The sequence below is a fragment of the Carlito syrichta genome, unplaced genomic scaffold (genome assembly GCF_000164805.1).
Source record: "Carlito syrichta isolate Samal-C Ts95f unplaced genomic scaffold, Tarsius_syrichta-2.0.1 Scaffold305437, whole genome shotgun sequence".
Lineage (NCBI taxonomy): Eukaryota > Metazoa > Chordata > Mammalia > Primates > Tarsiidae > Carlito > Carlito syrichta.
This window is the reverse complement of record NW_007249533.1, coordinates 482,362-503,250: the sequence shown is the minus strand read 5'-3', so window position 1 is coordinate 503,250 and position 20,889 is coordinate 482,362. Positions and strand designations below refer to the sequence as shown.

Sequence of the window (20,889 nt, the reverse complement as noted above, 5' to 3'; positions counted from 1 at the left end):
CTGGTGCTGACAGCAGAAGCCAAGTTTTCATGAGTTCACAAGCCCGGGGATGGAGGGAGCGAGGAGTGTGAGTGACCTATTGAGCAGGGACAGTCAACAGAAGGCAAGGAGCTGATGGTGGGAGTCAAGCTCAGAGATGGAAGGGGGAAATTTATGAGGAGAAGCACCCATGCCAGCCGGCAATGCAAGACCTGCTTATTGGACAGAGGAGGCACATTTTCCCTCTGAAATAAGAACTAAGGAGTTAAATAAGGACTCCTGATAAGCATGAGTCTATGCATGTGTGCAGGGTGAGAAATTGGGGCAATTCCTATATTTGAGAAGAGACAGTAAAATCTGCCAAGGTAAAAATGCCAAGATTAGCTGTAGCACCTATTGAATAAGCAATGACTTAGAAAGAAAGGCTTGGGCATTCCTTGAGGGGCGTTAGAATCTCACTTGTTACCCCTTTTTGCAGATGCGCAGCCCCATGTTCAGTAACGCGCTCTAAATCGACCTGCAGAGACCAACCCCAGACCCAGCAGCTGGAACGCCGAGCTGCCCGGCGGAGGTCACCGGAGAGCAACTCGCGGCGCCCGGGGGCCTGGGCCGTGGCCGCGGCTGGAACTACACTTCCCAGTGTGCCCGGCGGGGCGGGGCGCGGCGGGGCGGGCGCAGGCTCCTTCCCAGAAGCAAAAGCGGAAACAAAAGAGTCTCGCCGGCGTCCCCGCCCGCACACTCGCGCTCGGGCGCACACGGAGCAGCCACCGGCGCCCGGAGCGAGCCAGCGAGCGGCGAGCAGGGGCCCCACCGGGCTGAGCCCGCCGCGCCGCCAGCGAGCCGAGCCCGCGACCCTCCAGCCCCCGAGCCCCGCAGCCGCCCCCGCCGGCCGGCGTCCCCGCCGCCCTCCCTGACCCATGGCGCTGAAGCGGATCCAGAAAGTGAGTGCCGGGGCCGGGCCTCGGGTGGCGGGGCGGGCAGCAGCGGCCCCCTGCCCACGCCGGCCCGGCCGGGGGTCCCGGGTCCCGGGGTCGGGAGGGCGCGGGATGGGAGGGTGGGCCGAGGCAGGGCCGGGGGCCGGGGCGCGGGCCGGCTGGCCCTGGACAGGTGAGGTGGGCGCAGGGGCAGGTCCCGGTGGCCCGAGGTGCTGGAAGGCGGGGGGCCCCTGCGCGCTAGCGCCGGAGCTGCTCCCGCAGCCCCCGAACGGAGATCTTCCTCCGCGTCCAGACCTCGCCGCCTCTGTGCTTCACGGTCACGAGGGGGTTTTGCCCTACACCGGGCTGGTTTTGACCCTTGTCATGCTGTCTTGTTCGTGCTGTTTCTTAAGCCTGTCCTCTTGATGCTCTTGCCGCCCCGGGCTCTCCGGTAGGGCAGGGAAGGTGGGGTGGGCCTGCTGCCTTTCTCCTCGGAGCTGTCGGGTTGGTTCTTTCTCTCCTCTGCGGTTGGCTCTTGCTCAGTTGCCCGAATGGGCTGGAAAGCCCATTTGCGGCTGAGGAGCCAGGAGAAGTCTCCTGCCCCCTTCTATTTTGGTGCCTCTGCTGCTGCCACTTCAGGTCACATAGCTGTAGTGAAAACATAGTTGCTGATACACAACAAGATGACCTCCTGGCTGTGATTCACGGCGAGTCAAGCCAAACAGGTTTTTTTCTCCTCATGATAAACTTGCACGTGAAGTTCAAGACACAACAGAAACTGTCACAAATTAAATTGTTTTGATGCTTTGACACATAGGTATAGAATGAGGAAGAAACGTACCTATTCATTCAACAAAGGTGTAACCATCTCAACCCTGTGCAAGGAATTGTTTTCTTTTCATGTTATTTACTGCAGCTGTTTCAGACGTGAACATTCGTCAAAATTGAGACGTGGACACTTCTTTCTGTTCACTTTTATCTCTTGATGGTTTGTTCACTGACTCAGGTTTTAGATTTTACAGGTCCTGGTCTACATTAGGAAAATGAGCATTTGTTAAGTAGGGAGTGCTTTTAAGCAAGTTAAGCCAACATCGGACAGGGTGTTTTATAATTGATTTCCGAAGAAATTGACGCTCATCAAAAATTTTTATCAACTTTTCAACTGTGAGTCAACTCACAGTAGTATATGGTGGAGCAGTGATAGAGACATAGACTTTGTATTCTGATGCAACACTGTTGTCATCTATAGGTACAGGGGACAGCAACTTTTAGATCTAGACACTTTTTTGTTGTTGTTCCAATTTTAAATCTGTGGATCACTGTTATTTTTTGTGCTATTTACAGGTCATCTCATTATAAAATGTATAGTTAACAATCAGCATTTATTAAGTAATAGTGCTTTCTGGTTTGAAGATAATGCAATTTACACATTTTATTCATATAGGTAATCCTAATTTTGAAGCTCCAGTCTGCCTTTTTATCACACCTTGCATACTTATTAATGATGATGTATATTCGTTCACATTTGGATCTGAAAACACATATTTTCCAAGGAAACTTTGAAATTTTATTTTCTTTTTCCTAATTGTGAGAATTTTTCACATGATTTTGAACATACCGTAGCTTTTAAATGCTGTGAAATTCATCCACAGTAAGTGGACAGCAAAGAAATAAGGACTATTTGTAAATACCACTCTGGACAGTTCTTGTCAATCACCATGTTTAGCTAGTGTATTTAACTTATATTTACATTTATAAATGTGGCATATGTCCAAATTGTCTTTTTACTAGTTATAGGTTATTACTAGTTTACAGAGTTGACCAGTACAGAAATATCACTTACATAGAATTGATGTCAAACTTGTGACAAATTGAAATTTTGGAGAAGAAATTGGGAATCATATAACATCATATCTCTATGTGTCCATTTTTGGCTTTCTTTTTCTGTTATCCGGCAAGTTGACTTCCGCATATCTCCTTTCCATTAATTGTACATTCAAACCACTGGGGGTTCTTTTGATCGATTCCCCACTTTTCCTCCTTTACCTACTTTGATTAAACCCAGTTCTAGGTCAGAAGTGCTGTCTGCCATATGAACAGTTATGAAGACTTTGATATCGGTATACAAATTCTTGTTTGAATCTTGCATGTTCCAACAAATGAAGCTGTATGCTAACTTTTGGCTTTAAGTGTATTAATGTGGTACTGTCAGATAACTTTTAGGTCATTGGTTTGTAATTTTTCTTTACCTACAGAGGCAGGCCTTAGCGCTGGGTGGAACCTCACAGAGTCTGCAGTCGTGTAGTGGAGGGTACCAGCAGGGAACAGCTTTTAGGGCATTGTGTCAGAATCACCTGTGAACGTTTTCAGACTGTCCCCACTGCTGTAAATGGAGAGATGTTAAATTCTCTCAAATGGGCTGGGGTGGAAAGAAGATAGAGAACTACTGATGTTCAGATCTGTTCTCCTTATTCAAAGAAGGATCTGGAGGCCTGACGGTGTAGTAGTGCTTTGCCCAAAGACCATCTTTTAATAAGTGATTTGGTGTAGCTAAGAATGCTAAAACGTTCAACTTTACATTTCTTCACTGTGAAAAGAATAAAGATAGTTGAATTAAAATTACATGTCTATACAAAGCATGTAGATATCAATCTTAAAATATGTTTCTATGCTAGATCATACTAAATGATTTAACACTCTAATTTAGACATCCTTTGTCAATTTTGCATTTCAGCTCATAAATTTACACACCCATGCCCTATTTTTAGATACAGTGAAAGATGTTATCACAGTCACCTAAATCACTAAAGGAAAAAAGTTTGAATAGTCTGAGGAGAGATACCTAAAACATGTCTGTAAAGGAGGGCAGTTTTTCAGCTGGACATCTATTTTCTGGAATTAACTTTTAAGTGTTTCTTCTATTAATACTGTTTTCAATCTGTGGTATACTTTTTTTTGAAATTATTTTCTAAAATTACAAATATTATATCACAATACTGAATGTTTTGAAAACCAGAAGAAAAAAGGAAATCCTAATACAGTCATTATCATCATTTTAGTATACTTACATCTAGTTTTTTTATTTGATAAACAAATTGAGATTATGATCACATACTAGCATGATATGATAAGTTTGTGCCCCTTTTTGTCTATCTTTTGAAAAGTGAAACAAAAGTTTTGTTTTACAAACATAGCAGCACAGAGAACTATTTCTTAGTGTGTTATTCTGGCCTCAAAATGGAACATTAAAAATGTAATTTAATAAAAATGTATCTACAAACAGATTAAAATACAGTTTTGTGTGTTTTAGTTGCTGATTTTTTTTGACTTGTAGAATTTTACATTAAACTGTTTATATCACTCCAGAAAACCTTAGGATACTTTAAAAAGCAAAACAAAACAAAAAAAGCAAAACAAAACAAAAAATATGATGACCATTGGATGGATCATCAAATGGAGGAAGAAGGTCTGATTTTTATTCTGGGACTTACTATCTTTAGTTTTCTTATCCATACAGTAATGCTACTGATCACAACAGCCAGCATGTCTGTAATAGTTACTCTGTGCCTGACATTGTTCTAAGTACTTGACACATATTTATTAATTTAATCCTTAGTAGGCCCAAGAGGTAGAAACAATCTTAGTCCTATTTTGCAGATACTGAAACTGAGGGACAGAGATATTGAGTAATTTACTCAATATCACATATCCAGTTCCAGTCAGTGCTAGGATTCCAAAACACACAGTTGATTAGAATTCCATGCTTTTAACCACTTCAATATACAGATTTTCATACCCATATAGACATATCTATTGTATTTCAACTAAAAGACTAGTAGAGAGTCAAATGATTTATGGATATAAGTGCTTTGCATACTGGAATGTTCTATACAAATATAAAGTAATAGTATAATTAAGACCTTGGCATGTTTAATTCTTTTCACTGACACATTGCTCAGTGTGTTGATGGTGCATTGTAAATCTCTTCTCCAAAGTGATGTATGCTGGATTGTTTAACATTGTAAATGAGTAATATAACTTTGATCATCTTTGTTTCATCACTTAAATTTTTTCTCCTTCAAAATGATTTAGAAAAATTGACTGTAGTTCATAAGTGCTCTGTCAAATGTTTCACTGTGAAGTTTTCACTTAAGATAACTATATTTGAATTGATAGAGTTGTTTAGTTCCTGTAGTGGCTTTGAATAGCAAACTGTTCAGATTACAAGATTAAATCCAAGACCACAGTTCTTTCAAGAAAGAAGGATGTAACTAAAAAAAAAAAAAAAAAAAAATTAAATAAATTAAGGGTTTGTCTTAAGATGACAGGATGATAATGTTCTTTAATAAGCCACCATGTGACTTTTCTGCTTTTAAATCTTTGTAATTAAGATCAGTCTTTTTTTTGCCCTAATACCATATATTTTTCTTTCTTTATCAAAACAAGGGTGTAAAATGATGAAGTAACCTATGACAGTTAAAAAGTTCTGAGATTCCTTCTCTGCAGAAATAAATAGCATAGAACTAAATAAGACTGTTTATGCCTATTTTAGGAAGCCAGGCACATATGAAAACCAAACCTAGCAGGATGCGGGATTGCCTCCAGGAAAGCAGAGTAGCGTCCTTACTCGCTTTAGTTCCCTGAAATACACATAGAAAACATATGGGCCCTTTATTTTCATTTAATGAGTGCTACTAATCAAAATGATAAACCTAATGTTTAACCATAAAACTGAGTTAGTAGTTAATGTATTAGCCCCCTCCCTATTTAATAGTGGATAAACAGCTATTACATTGAGTTAAGATCAGGTATTGAGCTACTTGTCTTCTTTCACCCTGGGAAATGCTGGAATAAATGACATGCTGGAATAAATGATATGGCATTATGTAATATGACCCATATTTGCAGAGTTTGGAGTTTGGAGTGGTACTCAGGTCACCTCAGGACATGTGTCTAAAGGCAAAACAAGTTCTATTTCTGGCCCCTCTTGGTCTCCATGGTCTTCTGAGAAGCTGAAGACCTGCATTTAATTTGGTTCTGGGATGATCTATGAAGGTTCAGCTTCACACATTAGGTAGTAATAAAAAGGCTACTGCATTCCAGAAGTTGTCCTTATATGGGGAGGAAGCTGCCATTTAGAAGCATACAGCCAAGTGCTGGCCATTCCACCACCATGCTCTTCAGCTCCCTGTCTTGCCATCTTCCAGTGTTGTTCCTCCTGCCCCCCATTCACATGATCCTTTTGTGTGGTTCACCTCCTCTGGTGACATCACAGTGCTTATTTAGATTCCTGTCTTCTTTCAGATTTAAGAAAGCCTCTAAAGTGGGGGTGAGCTGAGTCAGTTTCCTCATCTTTAGCTTCCTCCAGTAATCTGATTGTTCTTACTTCAGGTGGTCACCCTCCTTATATGAGCAGAGTTTGGGAGTAGTATGGCTGGATTTCTCTGGAGGGAACCAGGTGGACCTTATGAATGGCCTAGGCTTATTATTCTCCTGTAAACTAGTAAAATATCTGGCCTGTGTTTTTGCTTCCCACAACTTTATTATCACTTACATTTTGTTAAATATACTTTCTAATTTCTCTTTTGATCTCTTCTTTGACCCTTGGATTATTTGGAAGTATATTATTTATTTGCCAAATTTTGAGGAGTTTACCGATAGCTTTTTCTGTTATTGATTTCTAATTTAACTTCATTGTGGTCGGAGAACCAATTCTGTTATTACTTGACTCTTATAAATTTTTGAGGCTTGTTTTATGACCCAGAAAATAGTCTGTATTTTTTACTTATACAGTAGTAAAGCCTTTCAGGTGTTCAACACTACTTTTTTTTTTTTTTTCCCTGAGTCAGAGTCTTACTCTGTCACCAGGTTGGAGAGCAGTGGCACGCTCGTGGCCACTGCAGCCTCAGTATACTGGGCTCAGGAGATCTTTCTTCCTCAGCTTTCCAAGTAGCTGGAACCACAGACATGTACCACCATGCCTGGCTAAGTTTTTTATTTATCGTAGAGATGAGATCTCGCTAAGTTGCTCAGGCTGGACTTGAATCCCTGGGCTCAGGCATTTATTTCACCTCAACCTCCCAAAGTGCTGAGATTACAGGCATGAGCCACTGTGCCCATATCTCAACATTACTTTTGAATAAACTGTGTTTAATACTCTCTAGACTTCATTTTCATATTTTCTTGTTGGTGTCTATTGATTTTAGGTTATTTCTAAGAAATGGATGCCTTCCCAGTATTTTTTTTTTTTTCTCTTTTATCTGGTCCCAAATAGTTTAGTGAATTACATTCATTTTAAAAAATAGAATGGAAAATATTAGTGCTTTGCATGTAGTTAGGATATTGTTTTATGAAACTTTTGATTTGGTTATGTATGTGTGTCCTTGTGTCCATATGTGTGTGTACTAGGTGGCGATGTAAAATGTTTTTCTTACTATGAATTGCTGTAAAGAAAGTTTGGAAATTGCCATTCCATAGCTTAAGATCCTTAGGTAAAATGAATGTCAAAAATACATGCCATTCATATATATCATAGAAAGAGCAAATGAATATATATGTACATACAGAGACAGAAACACATACACATGCACATACATGATGTAAATTGTTCCAGCCTTGGAAGCATTTCCATTTGATACAAACTGTCAATATTCATTTTTTTCTGCTTCAAGTACAGCCACATTATTCAAGAATAGCACTGGGTGATACTAAGAGAGATTAGTTTATTATGCAAACACTTATTAAGTGACTGATATATGTCAGTTATTAGGGATAGAACTGAAAGAAATATATTTGGTAACAAATATTTGGTAGATATGGTAGGTATTGGCAGGTACATTCATGTTTTATGTGTATTTTAAGAAATAAACAGACCAGTCTTTGTGGCTCATGTGGGGGGTCACTTTGGGAGGCTGAAGTGGAAGGATTGCTTGAGCAGGAGTTTGAGACTAGCCTAGGCAGCATAGGGAGACCTTGTCTTTACAAAAAGTTAGCTGGGCATGGTGGTGTGTGCCTGTAGTCCTAGCTGCTCGGGAGGCTGAGGCAGAAGAATTGCATGAACCCAGGAGGTCAAGGCTGCAGAGGTCGAAGCTACTGCACTCCAGCCTGAATGATAGAGTGAGACTTCAACTAAAAAAGGAAACACACCAAAAAAAAAAAAGAAAAGAAAACAAATTTATGATTTGCTTACTGTGAAGCAAATCATAAATTTTGATAATGGAGCATTCTAAATGCTCCATATGGCATGCAGTATTCCATTATGTGTCAAAATTCTGTCATATATTTTATGATGTTGTATGTTATTTCCTATCATGTTTTTCTTGCCTCTCAGAATGTCTTTGAACACAAATACTCTGCTGAAAACTTATGAAGCAGTCTATTTCTAACCTTTTATTAGATATAAGCCTCCTGAGAAAAGTCAAAAAGAATTCCTTTTCACTTCTTCACTTATCACATTTTTGTTTCTCTTGCATATAGTTAAAATGTGCAAATGGACTTAATTCATCACTAGAGCATTGTTTGCTCTAATGTTGACTGAGAGTAATGTACTCTAGTTGTTACGGTCTTGAGGTGAGGATTGAATTGGGGTGGGAAGAGTGCTGGAATGGAAGTCAGGTGGTTTGAGCCTTTGTCCTAGCTTTGGCTTTGTGATCTTGGCCAAGAAACTCATCGTTTATTTTCCTTATCTAGAAATTTAATGGTTTGAACTTGATGCTTTCTCTGGCCCCTTCTGATTCATAATTTTAGGCAAACCTAAATAATGTTATTTGGACAATTTCAAAAACTGTTTTAAGCAGTGGAAAAAGCATCTCAATAGGTGTATTGCATGAAACAGAGTACTTTAAAGGTGACTAGAATTTAAATTGTACGAATAAATACCCCTTTTTAAAATACATAAATTCTGGTTTTTGAGGGGACCCCTTGTAGAAGGATAATAAGTCTTACTCTTTCATTAAAGAGCAATTATTTGTGATGCAAATAAGATGTGTATTTCTATTATTGTACTGGTAACATAATGTGCTTTTCTAATTCCATTTAGCTTCCATCTGTCTCACAGGTGGCTTTTGTTCTTTAAAGATTGTTTTATCCACATATTTAGACAACTGCCTTACACAGTTGCCTTACATGGAATAGAGTTTTAAAATTCAAGTTCATGAGTTGGTGGAGCACCACCTGACATAAGGCATATACTAAATGCAATAAGGAGATGCAATTACATAGAAAAATAAGGTGTCACCATTATCTAAGAAATTTAAAATTAGATGGACTTAGGAAAGAGAGTTTGAGGTGAGAGAGGCCAAATTTACTTGGGGAAAATCAGGGAAGATTCTATGGAAAAGATGGAATTAGATATAGCTTTGTAATTATGGTTAGCATTTTGAAAGACATAGTATAGCCAGATTCGTGGAGGAAGCTACAGAAATAAAGGCACTAGAAAGTACTTGGCTTATTTGGGAAGAAGATAATCCTACTTTTGGGAATCATTAAGGAATAGTAGACCAATATAGTTTCATACTGTGAAGGGCCTTCAAGGTCTGTACTTGGAGGCCCATGCTGAGAAATGTATACTTAATGCAAAAGTTAGGGAAGCCATTGAAGGTTGTTGTTTTTTTTTTTAAAATTCAATTTATTTATTTTTGAGTCAAGTCTCATCCTGTCTCCCAAGCTGGAGTGCAGTGGTACAGCCATGGCTCACTGCATCCTTGACCTCCTGGGCTCAGATAATCCTTCCATCTTAGCCTCCTGAGTAGCTAGGACTCCAGGCGTATGCCACCATGCCTGGCTAATATTTTGATTTTTTTTAGAAACGAGGTCTTGCTATGTTGCCCAGGCTGGTCTTGAACTCTTGGGCTCAAGTGATTCTCCTGCTCAGTCTCTCAAAGTGCTGGGATTACAGGCATGAGTCCTCATGCCCTGCCTCATTCAAGGTTTTTGAGTAATAGGAGCTAAACATTCTTTCACGAACAAGGTGTGCTAGGTATGTATCCTTGCCCTCATAGAACTCAAGATCATTCAGTATTTTATCATAATTTTGAAGAATGTCATGAAAAGGGAAGCACAGTATTCCCGGAATTTAGCCGGGACCCACTGAAGGGTTCAGGGAAAACCTCTTTAAGGAAATGGTGTTTAAAATGAGACATAAAAGTAAAAGTAAAGTAGATAAAAGAATGAGAGACAGAGAGAGATAGAGACAGAGACAAAGACTGAGAAACAGTGTGTGTTGGGAAGGGGAGATGACTAAGAATCTCCTATTTAAAATGAAGCCATATTCGAAATTAGAGGTAAGATAGCATTGGGGGAATTAAAAGTCATTATGACTGATGCAGAGAGCACCGAAGAAAAGTAGCTGCAGAGATGATGCTAGAGAGAAGGAGTCAGATTCTGGAAGGTCTGGGAAGTAATTTTAAGGATTTATAAGTCTTTAGGATGAATGAAAAATACTGAATAAGTTTGACATGGTACTTTAAGATGATGATTTTGGCACCAGTGTGTAGGTAGAGTAATAAGAGGCCAGTGTGTCAATTAAGACTCTGTCATTTGTTCAAATGAGATCCAGGCAGGGTCTGCTCTAGAGTGGTAGCAAAGAACATCAAACAGAAGGGTATGTGAGAAAAATTTCAGGGTGTTTGCACTACCTGGCCCTTTTGAGTTGGTCTGACCCACCTATGCCTCCCCCTTCTTGACCCTTTAAGTCAAATATCAAAGGCTCGCTCGTCTAGGCAGTCTCTTCAGAGTCCCCCTTATATTATCCAGTCTGGTCCCAGATACTTTAATAATGTCTGGCTGGCTTAAACCTTTTACCTCTTATCCTGAGCTGTCCCTCATCTGGCTCTTCTCAGATTCTTCTGCCTTTTGGACCTCATCTGTCCCATATAATGAGCCTTTTTCTTCTAGGACCCTTTAAGAGGGAGAGATCTGGACAGAAGGAGAATCTTAACAATTTGGTACTGATTAATTTGAGGGGTTGGGAGGGTAGAGTAGCATGTGAAGGGAAGAGGGAATCAGGTGGTGATTCCAAGGTTTAGAGTCTGGGTTACTCAAATGAACACATGTTTTTTACTAAAATACATCATAGAGTAGATTCAAATACAGCCTTTACTTGGCTACTTAAGACTTATCTAAAATGTTTGTTTATGTAATTACTCTGATGGAAATACTATATGTAGAGAAAACCGATCAAGAGTCTTTATTTAAATAGGAAACCATGTTTGAAACTAGAGGCAAGATGACATTTTGGGAAACAGTCATTATGGCTGGTGCAGAGAAAACTAGGGGGAAATAGTTGAGCTATGAGGCATTGGGTAGATAATGTCTCTAATACTGACCTAAAACTTTAATTCTAAATTGCACTCTTTATAGTTCACATTCAGTATGTATGACTCTGATTTGACAAAGTCGACAGTATCATTGCTTTCTTCATCTTTTGTGTGGCATTTGGCTGAATTATTGTTGTTATTTTTTAAATAAACAGCCTTTGCCAGAGATACCTGATCCAAAGAGACAGCAAATCGGCCAAGACCTGTTTATTGAAGTGAGTTTGCTTCCTGTAACTTAATTAATTGGATATTGTCAGCATTTAGAAGTCTTTGGGGGAAGAATCTACATGCTTTAAAATCAAGATATACTTTAAATCAAGGGTTTAAAGAGTTTCTGTATTTGGAGACATTTCTGATGATTGTTTGACATCTTTCTATTGAAATAGCTCTAGTCAACTGGATAAGGCGATCAGGGCCTGAACTGTAAGCCCATGAAATGTTTATTTACAGACAAACCAAATATAGCTCATCTATCCCCTTAAAGGCAACATGAAAAATGCTATTGACTAAGAATCACTGTCGTATGTTAGGAGTTTTGAGGTAAAGATGGTTGTGTCACATTAATTAATTGCCGCTTGAGCCAGAGTTTTTGAAATAATGCTTTCATTGGCTTTGGATTCAGTAATTTAAATTTTAGACTATAAATCAGCCCCTTATGCACGGGTTGTTTAACATCCTTTACACACACCCAGTGGGGTATATATTACATCTATTACAGAGATTTAGATCTTCTGACTGTTGAAGCTAAAAAACAACAGAGCATGTTCAGCCTGGTCAGCATAATTTTTTAGGGAATATTTACTGCAGAATCATATTAAGTTTTATGGTAAATAAGGCAGCTCTCACTTGTTAACTTTTGTTTTCCGCTGTTCAGGTTGGACTGTTGCCCTTCTGGGAATGGGGAGATTAACACAAACCCCTTCTCTTACATTCCCTTCTTTGTTTCTTTTTATTTGTTTACTTTGTTTGAATTAGGCGGCCTCATCTACTTTTAGATTTTAAGTTCCCCAGAGGCAAGGATTGTGTCTAGTTTGGTTTTATGGAGAACACTCAGCATATTGTGGGGGTGTTATAAACATGCCATCTGTGCCAATTTAAAATTCAGTTTCAGACCTTTCAGTACTTTTCTTTGTGTCTAGTTGGTTGTAGAAATCTGAACTGGATTAGAGGTGCTTAGCCATGTAAGGCTATATAAATCTACTAAGTACACATTTTTGTGGCCTTATAAGTGTTTTTATGGCTCCAGTTTATGATATAAAACACTGTCCTTTAATGTATTGTTCACTAATATCTTATATTTTTATTTTGAAATTTAGTATCCCTAGCTAGTTTCTTGATTTGAATATTAATCACAGTAGAATAGAAAATTGCTTCATTGGCACAGATTACTTTTGTCTGGGGCATACTTTCACCAGTTTGATGAGATTTATTGCCTGATCTATGTTTAGGTATAGGTGATTTGTTTTACGCTTTCTTTGTCTCAAAGAAGAAGAAGGAAATCAAATCAATACTTCATTTCAATTTTAGATTAAGAGTCACTGAAAGTGAAACAAACACACACACACAATATATGTATACACACAGAGTGCTTACTGTAAGGGGTTCTTTTCATATATGAATTTGTAAGTAGTCTTATTTGATAGCCATCTTTTATATTAAATGAATTCTATGTATCCTTGCCTGTCTTTTTGGTGTGATCAGTGTTATTCATTATGGCAAAATCAATTTAAAAAGTTACAGTGTAAACATTTTATTCAAGTCATACATGTATAAAGTATACAGTTGATCAAGTTTTACAAAGTGAGCAAATCTGTGAAACCAGCACCTCCTCAAGAAATAGTATTGCAAGGACCCTGGAAACCCTTTCTTCTCCCTTCCTAGCGTTACCTCGGCTCTCAAGGCTCTCATTGTTCTGACCTCTATCACCATAGATTGGTTTTTTAACTTTATTTAAGGGGAATTATATAGTATGCATCTTTGTCTCTGGCTTCTTTTGTTCAATATATTTATGAGATTCATCTATATAGTTAGTTGCATGGGACTGTAGTTCATTCATTCTTATTGTATGGATATGCTACAGGTTCTTCATTCTATTGTTGGCAGATAGTGGGTTGTTTCAGGCTTGGGGCTATTTACAAGTAATGCCGCTATGGTTCGCATATATTCACTTATCTGTTAGGTACATACCTAGCAGTAGAAATGGTAGGTCACAGGATATGTCTATGTTTTATCAGTAGTGGTTAGTGTCAAACAGTTTTCTTCTTCCACCGGTGGTTGCAGAGTTCCAGTTGCTTCACATTCTTGCTAATGCTTGTACTCTTTTCCTTTTCATTTTACCATTCTGTTGGGTGTGCAGTGAGTAGCATAGCATTTCGGCTTTAATTTGCATATCTTTGATGACTAAGCTGAGCCTGTTCTGATATATACATTGGCCATTTGGATAGCTTCTTTTATAAAGTGCTTGTTTAAGCTGCGTTAAAAAAAAGTTTTTAATGCCCTTCTTGGAGCATAAGCTGCTTAAAAATCCTATGGATCCATAGGATTTCTTAAAACATATTTGGACAGTCTTTTGTCAGATATATGTAGTATTGCAAATATTTTTTCCCACTTGGTGACTTACTCTTCACATTTTTAATGTGTTTTTTGATGAACAGATGTTCTTAATTTTAATCAAGTCCAAATTTTTCACTTTTTCTCTTATGATTAGGACTCTTTGTGTCCTGTTTAAGAAATTTCTGCCTTTATGAGGCTTTTGAAAAACTTAATTATTTTATTATTCACATTTAAATCTTACTGGAATTGATTTTTGTATAGTCATCCTCTCTTAATGACAGAGACATGTTCTGAGAAATGTGTCATTAGGCAATTTGTCACTGTGCAAACATCATAACGTATACTTACAAAAACCTAGATGGAACAGCCAATTACACACCTAGGCTGTATGGTGTAGTCTGTTGGTCCTAGGCTACAAATCTGTACAGCGTGTTACTGTCCTGAATACTGAGGCAGTCGTAACACAATGGAAAGTATTTGTGCATCTGAATATATCTAAGCATGAAAAAGGTACAGTAAAAATACAGTATAAAGGATAACAAATAGTACACGTGTATAGGGCATTTGTTGTGAATGGAATGTGCAGACTGGAAGTTAGTTGATCTGGGTGAGTCAGTGAGTGAGTGATGAGTGAATGTGAAGGCCTAAGATGCTGTGTACCCTACTGGAGACTTTATAAACACTCTACACTCAGGCTATACAAATTCATTTTTTGAATAATTTTCTTCAATTATGAATCAACCTTAGCTTACTGTAACTTTTTTACTTTGTAAACTTTTAAATTTTTTAAAACTTGTTGACTCTTCTGTAATAACACTTAGCCTAAAACACAAGACATTTTGTATAGCTGCATACACTATTTTCTTTTTTATATCTTTATATGCTTCTATTTTTGTTTTTTTTTGAGTTGGAGTCTCACTCTGTCACCCAGACTGGAGTGCAGTGGCCGCTCCCAGCCACCGCAGTCTCGACCCACTGGGGTCCGGCGATCCTTCCGCCTCAGCCTTCCAAGTAGCTGGAACTACAGGTGCGTGCTACCACACCCGGCTTATTTTTGTTTATTGTAGAGATGAGGTCTCACCAAGTTGCCCAGGCAGGTCTCAAACCCACAGGCTCAGGCAATCTACTCACCTCAGCCTCCCAAGGCACGGGATTACAGGCTGAGCCACCTTATATGCTTCTATTTTTTAATTTTTAATTTTTTTTTGCTTTTTAGACTTTTTTGTTGAAAACAAAGACACAAACACAGACATGAACCTAGACCTACGCAGGGTCGGGATCATCAATATCAATGTCTTCCACCTCCACATCTTGTTCCACTGAAAGGTCTTCAGGGACAGCTGTCATCTCCTCTGATAACAATGCCTTCTTCTGAAATACCTCCTGAAGGACATGCCTGAGGCTGTTTTAGAATTAACTTTTTCTCAGTAGAAAGAGTATACTCTAAAATAATGATAAAGAATATAGTATAGTAAAAACATAAACCAGTAACATAGTCATTTATTTTCATTATCAGTTATGTACTGTATGCAATTGTATGTGCTACAATTTTACAGGACTGGTAGCACGGTAGGTTTGGTTACATCAGCATCACCACAAACACTTGAGTAAGGTGGTGTGCTGTGATGACATTAGGATTGCTACAGGGTCACTAGGTGTTAGGAATTTTTCAGCTCCATTGTAATTTTTGGGACTACCATAAAATATGGTCTGTCATCAGCCAAAATGTTATGTGGCATAGGGGATCAGGGTTAATTTTTTTCCCCAATGGATGCCTAGTTTTTTTTGAAAAAAACTTTCCTATTCCCTCTCCTAGAATGTTACTGTGTTCATTTTTTAACTTTTGAGTTCCAGGTGTGCCATTTTTTTCTTCTTCTATTTTCAACACATTGTCAAAATAACTGAAGTTAAAATAAGTACTCACTCCCACTTGATGTTAAACACCATCCTTTTTGCTTTCACATCAAAAATACTATTTGTTTATCTGAGGCAGTGATGACATCTTACTTTGGGCTTAAAGGATATGTTGTTCATTTCCTTTATGTGCAGCTTTCTGTAATGAAGCTTCACAGAGCTCCAGGGGGCCACCACTCAAAAGACATTTCCTCTTTACTCAGGGCAGCCCAGGGAAGCCTGAAGGTTGGACACCTCTTGTCTAGGAAGTCCTGGCAAGAAAGTTTCTCCTAGGACACAGAAGTAATCCAGCGAGGAACTAGTATAAAATATCTTAACTGATACAAACTACCTGTGGTCTGTGTGAATGGTATCCCTTGGAGTTGGTAGTGCACTGCTTGTATAGTAAGATGCATCAGGCCTGCATCCTACTTAGAATAACTGGGGAAAAATAATCACAGGTACAGGTGTGGTGGTGTGTGTCTGTAATTGTAGCTATTTGGGAGGCTGAGGTGGGAGGATAGCTTGGCACAGGAGTTCAAGTCCAGCCTGGGCAAGATAGGGAGACCCTATCTCTGAAGAAAATAAATAAATAAATCACGAACTTTTTTCTGTGCTTCCAGCAATCTATCTTTTCACAAGTAAGGGTTATTTATATGTAAGTACAATATTGAAGTGTGCTGCAAGTTTAAAGGGGTGGATAGGAAGTAAACTTTTGTGACTTTTCAGAATTTATCAGATCTTATAACCTTATTTTAAAAAAGTATTTCATATTAGGGCCAGGCTCGGTCAGCCTGTAGTCCCAGCACTTAGGGAGGCCGAAGTAAGTGGATTGCCTGAGCCCATGGGTTCAAGACCAGCCCGGGCAACTTGGCAAGACCTCATCTCTACAAAAAATTAAAAATTAGTCAGGTGTGGTAGCACGTGCCTGTAGTTCCAGCTACTAGAAAGGCTGAGGTGGAAGGATCGCCAGAGCCCAACTCAAAAAAATAATAATAATAATTCATATCAGTTTTTATTTTTTATTTAGAAGGTAGTTTGTATCAGTTAAGATATTTTATACTAGTTCCTCACTGGATCACTTCTGTGTCCTAGGAGAAACTTTCTTGCCAGGACTTCCTAGACAAGAGGTGTCCAACCTTCAGGCTTCCCTGGGCTGCCCTGAGTAAAGAGGAAATGTCTTGGGCTGTACATAAATTATATAATATAGTTAGATAATAAGACTTATTTTTTAATATTTATTATAAAGTTTAGAAAAATGAGAACAATATAAAAGCAGTGGGAAATTTGACCTTGTTTATGTAAAATTAATCTATCAGTGTCTGGTTTGATGAAAGTGGTTGTGATTCTTAGTGAGTTCTCAAGGTTCTTATCAGAAATGTGTGTTCAAATTTTGCTCTTCGTGTGCTTCATAATTGAAAACAACTGCTCACAAATGTATGTGCTGCCAAAAAGCAATGTCATGAATTAGGCGTGTTTTTGAACTTCAAAAATGGAACTTTGCATGGAGTCACAAAGAAAACAAAATCCAAAAAACACATTAAAAGATTTTGTGGGGCCACATCACTAGCTGTCCTTGGTCACATACAGCCCATGGGGTGTGGGTTGGACATGCCTGCCTAATAAGTTCTACACTTTAATGAACACATTCAGAAGGGGACCCTTGAGTCCTATAGCTACTCTTGCATATAGTTCCTTGGAGTTACTGCGACTGTAGCTACTTTTAAGCTTCTAGGTTTCTAAAGGATCTTTTCCTATATCTTTTAAATTACAACTTATGAAAGGATTTTTTCCACAAATGAGTTAGTTTTCATTGAATTTCATTCCCCAGTTTAATTATCAACAAATGTGCCTGACTAGTGGTTTGTGAGAATTTTTATTACCATCATGATCTGTTACCATTACATTAAATCTTTAGAACTTTAGAAGGTTATAATTGGGATGAAAGTACAAAATCTGAATGATGCCCATTAGAAAGGATGTAGGTACTTAATACATTTCTAGACTCAATCCAAGGTTGAGCATGAAGGAAATAAAATCTCTGTCCATGTCACAGACTGCAGCTCTTACTTTGAGCCTGGGTCAGCTCAGCACAAACCCTTAACTCTTGGAAAGCAACCCAAAGCTGTGTCCTGAAAGTAGGTCAGTAGCATCCTAAATAAACAATAAGAGTGGGATATTTAGAGTTTTGAAGTCTTCTAAACCAGAGAAACTAAAACAAAAAATTAACAGGAATTTTTTTGTGGCTTTGTAGACTTTGCTAGAACATATAATACGGTCTCTGAATTGAAAATAGTTGTGGCAATGACATAAAATCTTAATGATTAATATTCTTTTGCTATGTATTTTTATGTTTCATTCTGTTTTTTAAAATGTCACCCTCATGGTTTTTGTTTTATTTTGATTTTTAGAGATGAGGTCTTGCCTCTTGCCCAGGCTGGTCTTGAACTTCTGGGTTCAAGCAATCCTCCCACCTTGGCCTCCCAAAGTGTTAGGATTACAGGTGTGAACCACCATGCCCAGCCATACTCTAGTGTTTTTAAATGATGTACTCTATTATCTTTTAATGCCTGTTGCACTTTTTGTTATATACAATCTGCAGATCTGTATAAGACAGTAATTATGTTTTATTCTATTGCCAAGTCTTATCATTTGCACTTGTAAAAAATTGAAATTTGAGATATTTATGTTTCACTGTTCACATTTTTCCTTAAATTTTATTGATTGACTCAGATAATACCAAAACCTTATGTGAAAGGCTTTGTGCTATGTATTGTGGAGGAATCTATGAATAAAATGTATAAAATTCCTGTTTTTCAAAAACATTTGGTAAAAGAGGAAAGACAGAAAAAAAATGGGCATTTATTAAGCATTTATTATACATGTCAGGTATTAAGCTAGGCACTTTATGTACGTATTTTCATTTAATTCTCAGTGCAATTCTTTAAGGTAACCAGTGGTATCTCCATATTACACATAATGCACTTGAGACCCAGAGACCCAAGGTCACACAGCTAATAATGGTCAATAGTAAGCCAGGCTTGATTCAGGCCTGACTCCAAAACTCATGTTTTTGAAAGTGGACATTGAGAAGATAGCATTAAGGAGAAATGTGAGTGATAAATGATTAGACTTGGCAAATTGAGGCAATGAAAGGAAGGTTTTTTTGTTTGTTTGTTTGTTTGTTTTTTTAGAATAAGGAAAAATAGATTAAATCAGCAGTTCTCAAACTTTTGGTCTCAGGACCCCTTTAATATTTTTTAAAATATTGTGAACCCCCAAAGAGTTTGTGTGGCTTATACTTATTATTTATCATGTGAAAAATTAAAACAGATTTAAAAATAGGTAGTAAATAATTTAATTTACATGTTAATGTAAATAACGTTTTAATGAAACGTAACTACTTTCCAAAGCAAAAAAAATGGTGTGGCATCTTTTACACATCTTCAGATCTCATTGTTGTCTTGCTTTCAGGTGACAGCTGGATTTGCACATGTGCTTATGCATCCCATCTGTTACATGTTATTAGGCCTCTGGAAGACTCCACTGTATACTCATGAGGTAGATATTTAAAGTGAAGAAGTCAGATAGCATCTTAGTTTTATTATGAAATAAATTTTAATCCCATAGACCTTCCCGAAGTGTTTTAGAAAACCCAAGGGGGTTCTCTGGAGAACCATTAGACTAGTTTGTGAAGAGAATCCCAAATGAAAGTGGGATTTGGTATTAAATAATGGAAAGACTTTCACTGGTAGAGTTTGCTCTTTAATGAGTAGTGGGGAACCACTCAACTTTTCTAAGCAAACGAATGGAATAGAGATGTACTTTATAGGATTATTATGCAAGTAATGCATACAGTATTGGAAGCAGTTATGGTTTGAACTGTAATTGGTGTTTGAAGTAATTGTGGCAAGCAGTAATGGATATTGGGAAGAATATATTGTACTCGACATTTGGCTACATGTGAAGAACAAGAGAAAGAGTCAATACAGTGTTGAGATTTTGAACCCAGAGACTGGATGTCTAATGTCCCATTAACAAATATGGGAATACAGGAAAAGAAGTAAGTTTAGAAAGGAGGTAAATTAAGTTTTGGAAATATGTATACAAAGTTTTGCTTTTTTATTTTGAAATAATTTTTAGTCTTACAGAAAGGTTGTGAAGATAATATAGTAACTTCTCAAGGTGAAAGATACATTTTTCACCTAAATTCCCTTAAAATCCACAACTTACATATTCAGAGTACAGTTATCAAAATGAGGAAAGTAACCTTGATGCAATACTATTAACTAAGCTACATATCTAAATTCAGATTTCACCATTTTTTTCCACCAGTGTCTTCTTCCTATTCCAGGATCCAATCTGGGTTCCCACATTGGATTTAATTATTGGGTCTTCTTAGTTACCATCCTTCAATATGTGACAATTCCTCAGTCTTTCATTGTCATATGCAAATTTTTTAATGAAAAGAGAGGATAGTTAAAATATTTTTGAAGGGAAAAAGCAATGTCATTTTCTCTCATTTAAAACGCATAATAACCTGAGTAAAATTATTTATTTTTCTTTAAAATGTTATGAAAGTATTATAAACAAATGAAACAATACAGAAGACATAAAGTAACAGCTCATAGTATCTCCCAGAGATAACTACAGAGATAACAGTTTGGTGTGTATCCTTTTATTTTATATAAAATATATACACACACACAGAGCATGCTTGCGCATGTGTGAGTGAGTGTGAGCACAAGAGATTATAATCACAATGGGCATATTGTCCTGTAACTTGTATTTTTCATTCAAACACTACATTTTATTTACTTAACATCCTTCAAATTCAGCATATACATATTTGTGTCATTTTTTAATGGCTACTCAGTATTTTATAAAATGACTATATTATCTTATGAAACCATTTTCTTGTTGATAGACCTTTAGATTATTCTTAGTTTTCATACTTGCACAAGATGCTGCACAGAACAACTGTGTGTGTGTGTGTGTGTGTGTGTGTGTGTGTGTGTGTGTGTGTGTGTGTGTGTATGCCTGGGCAATAATTTCTATGAGGTGAAATTACTAGGTCAGAGACCACATGCATTTTCCACATTCACAGTTATTACCATATTGCCCTCCAAAAGGTTGTATTTTTTTCAACACTGTCTCCAACAGTGATGCTGTGCTTGTTTTCCAACAAAGCTGTGGATGGAAGCTTTCTAACTGGCTGACAATAGTTTAGTGTG

General features: G+C 37.9%; 1 protein-coding gene across 4 annotated transcripts in view; it reads left to right on the top strand.

Annotated features, from left to right (window-relative positions):
* The first annotated feature begins 676 nt into the window (after positions 1-676).
* The window catches only part of UBE2D1 (ubiquitin conjugating enzyme E2 D1), a 32,561-nt gene continuing 12,348 nt past the window's right edge, over positions 677-20,889 (top strand). For 2 of the 4 annotated variants that reach the window (XM_008061682.1, XM_021714237.1), the window contains exon 1: positions 686-920. Coding sequence is in view for 2 of the 4 variants with exons in the window: in XM_021714237.1 (XP_021569912.1) it covers positions 897-920 (24 nt within the window). In the remaining 2 variants the exon portion in view is untranslated. Of the gene's footprint in view, positions 921-12,981; positions 13,110-20,889 lie in introns of those variants that run through there. The other 2 variants (XM_008061681.2, XM_021714238.1) reach the window with 2 other exon arrangements.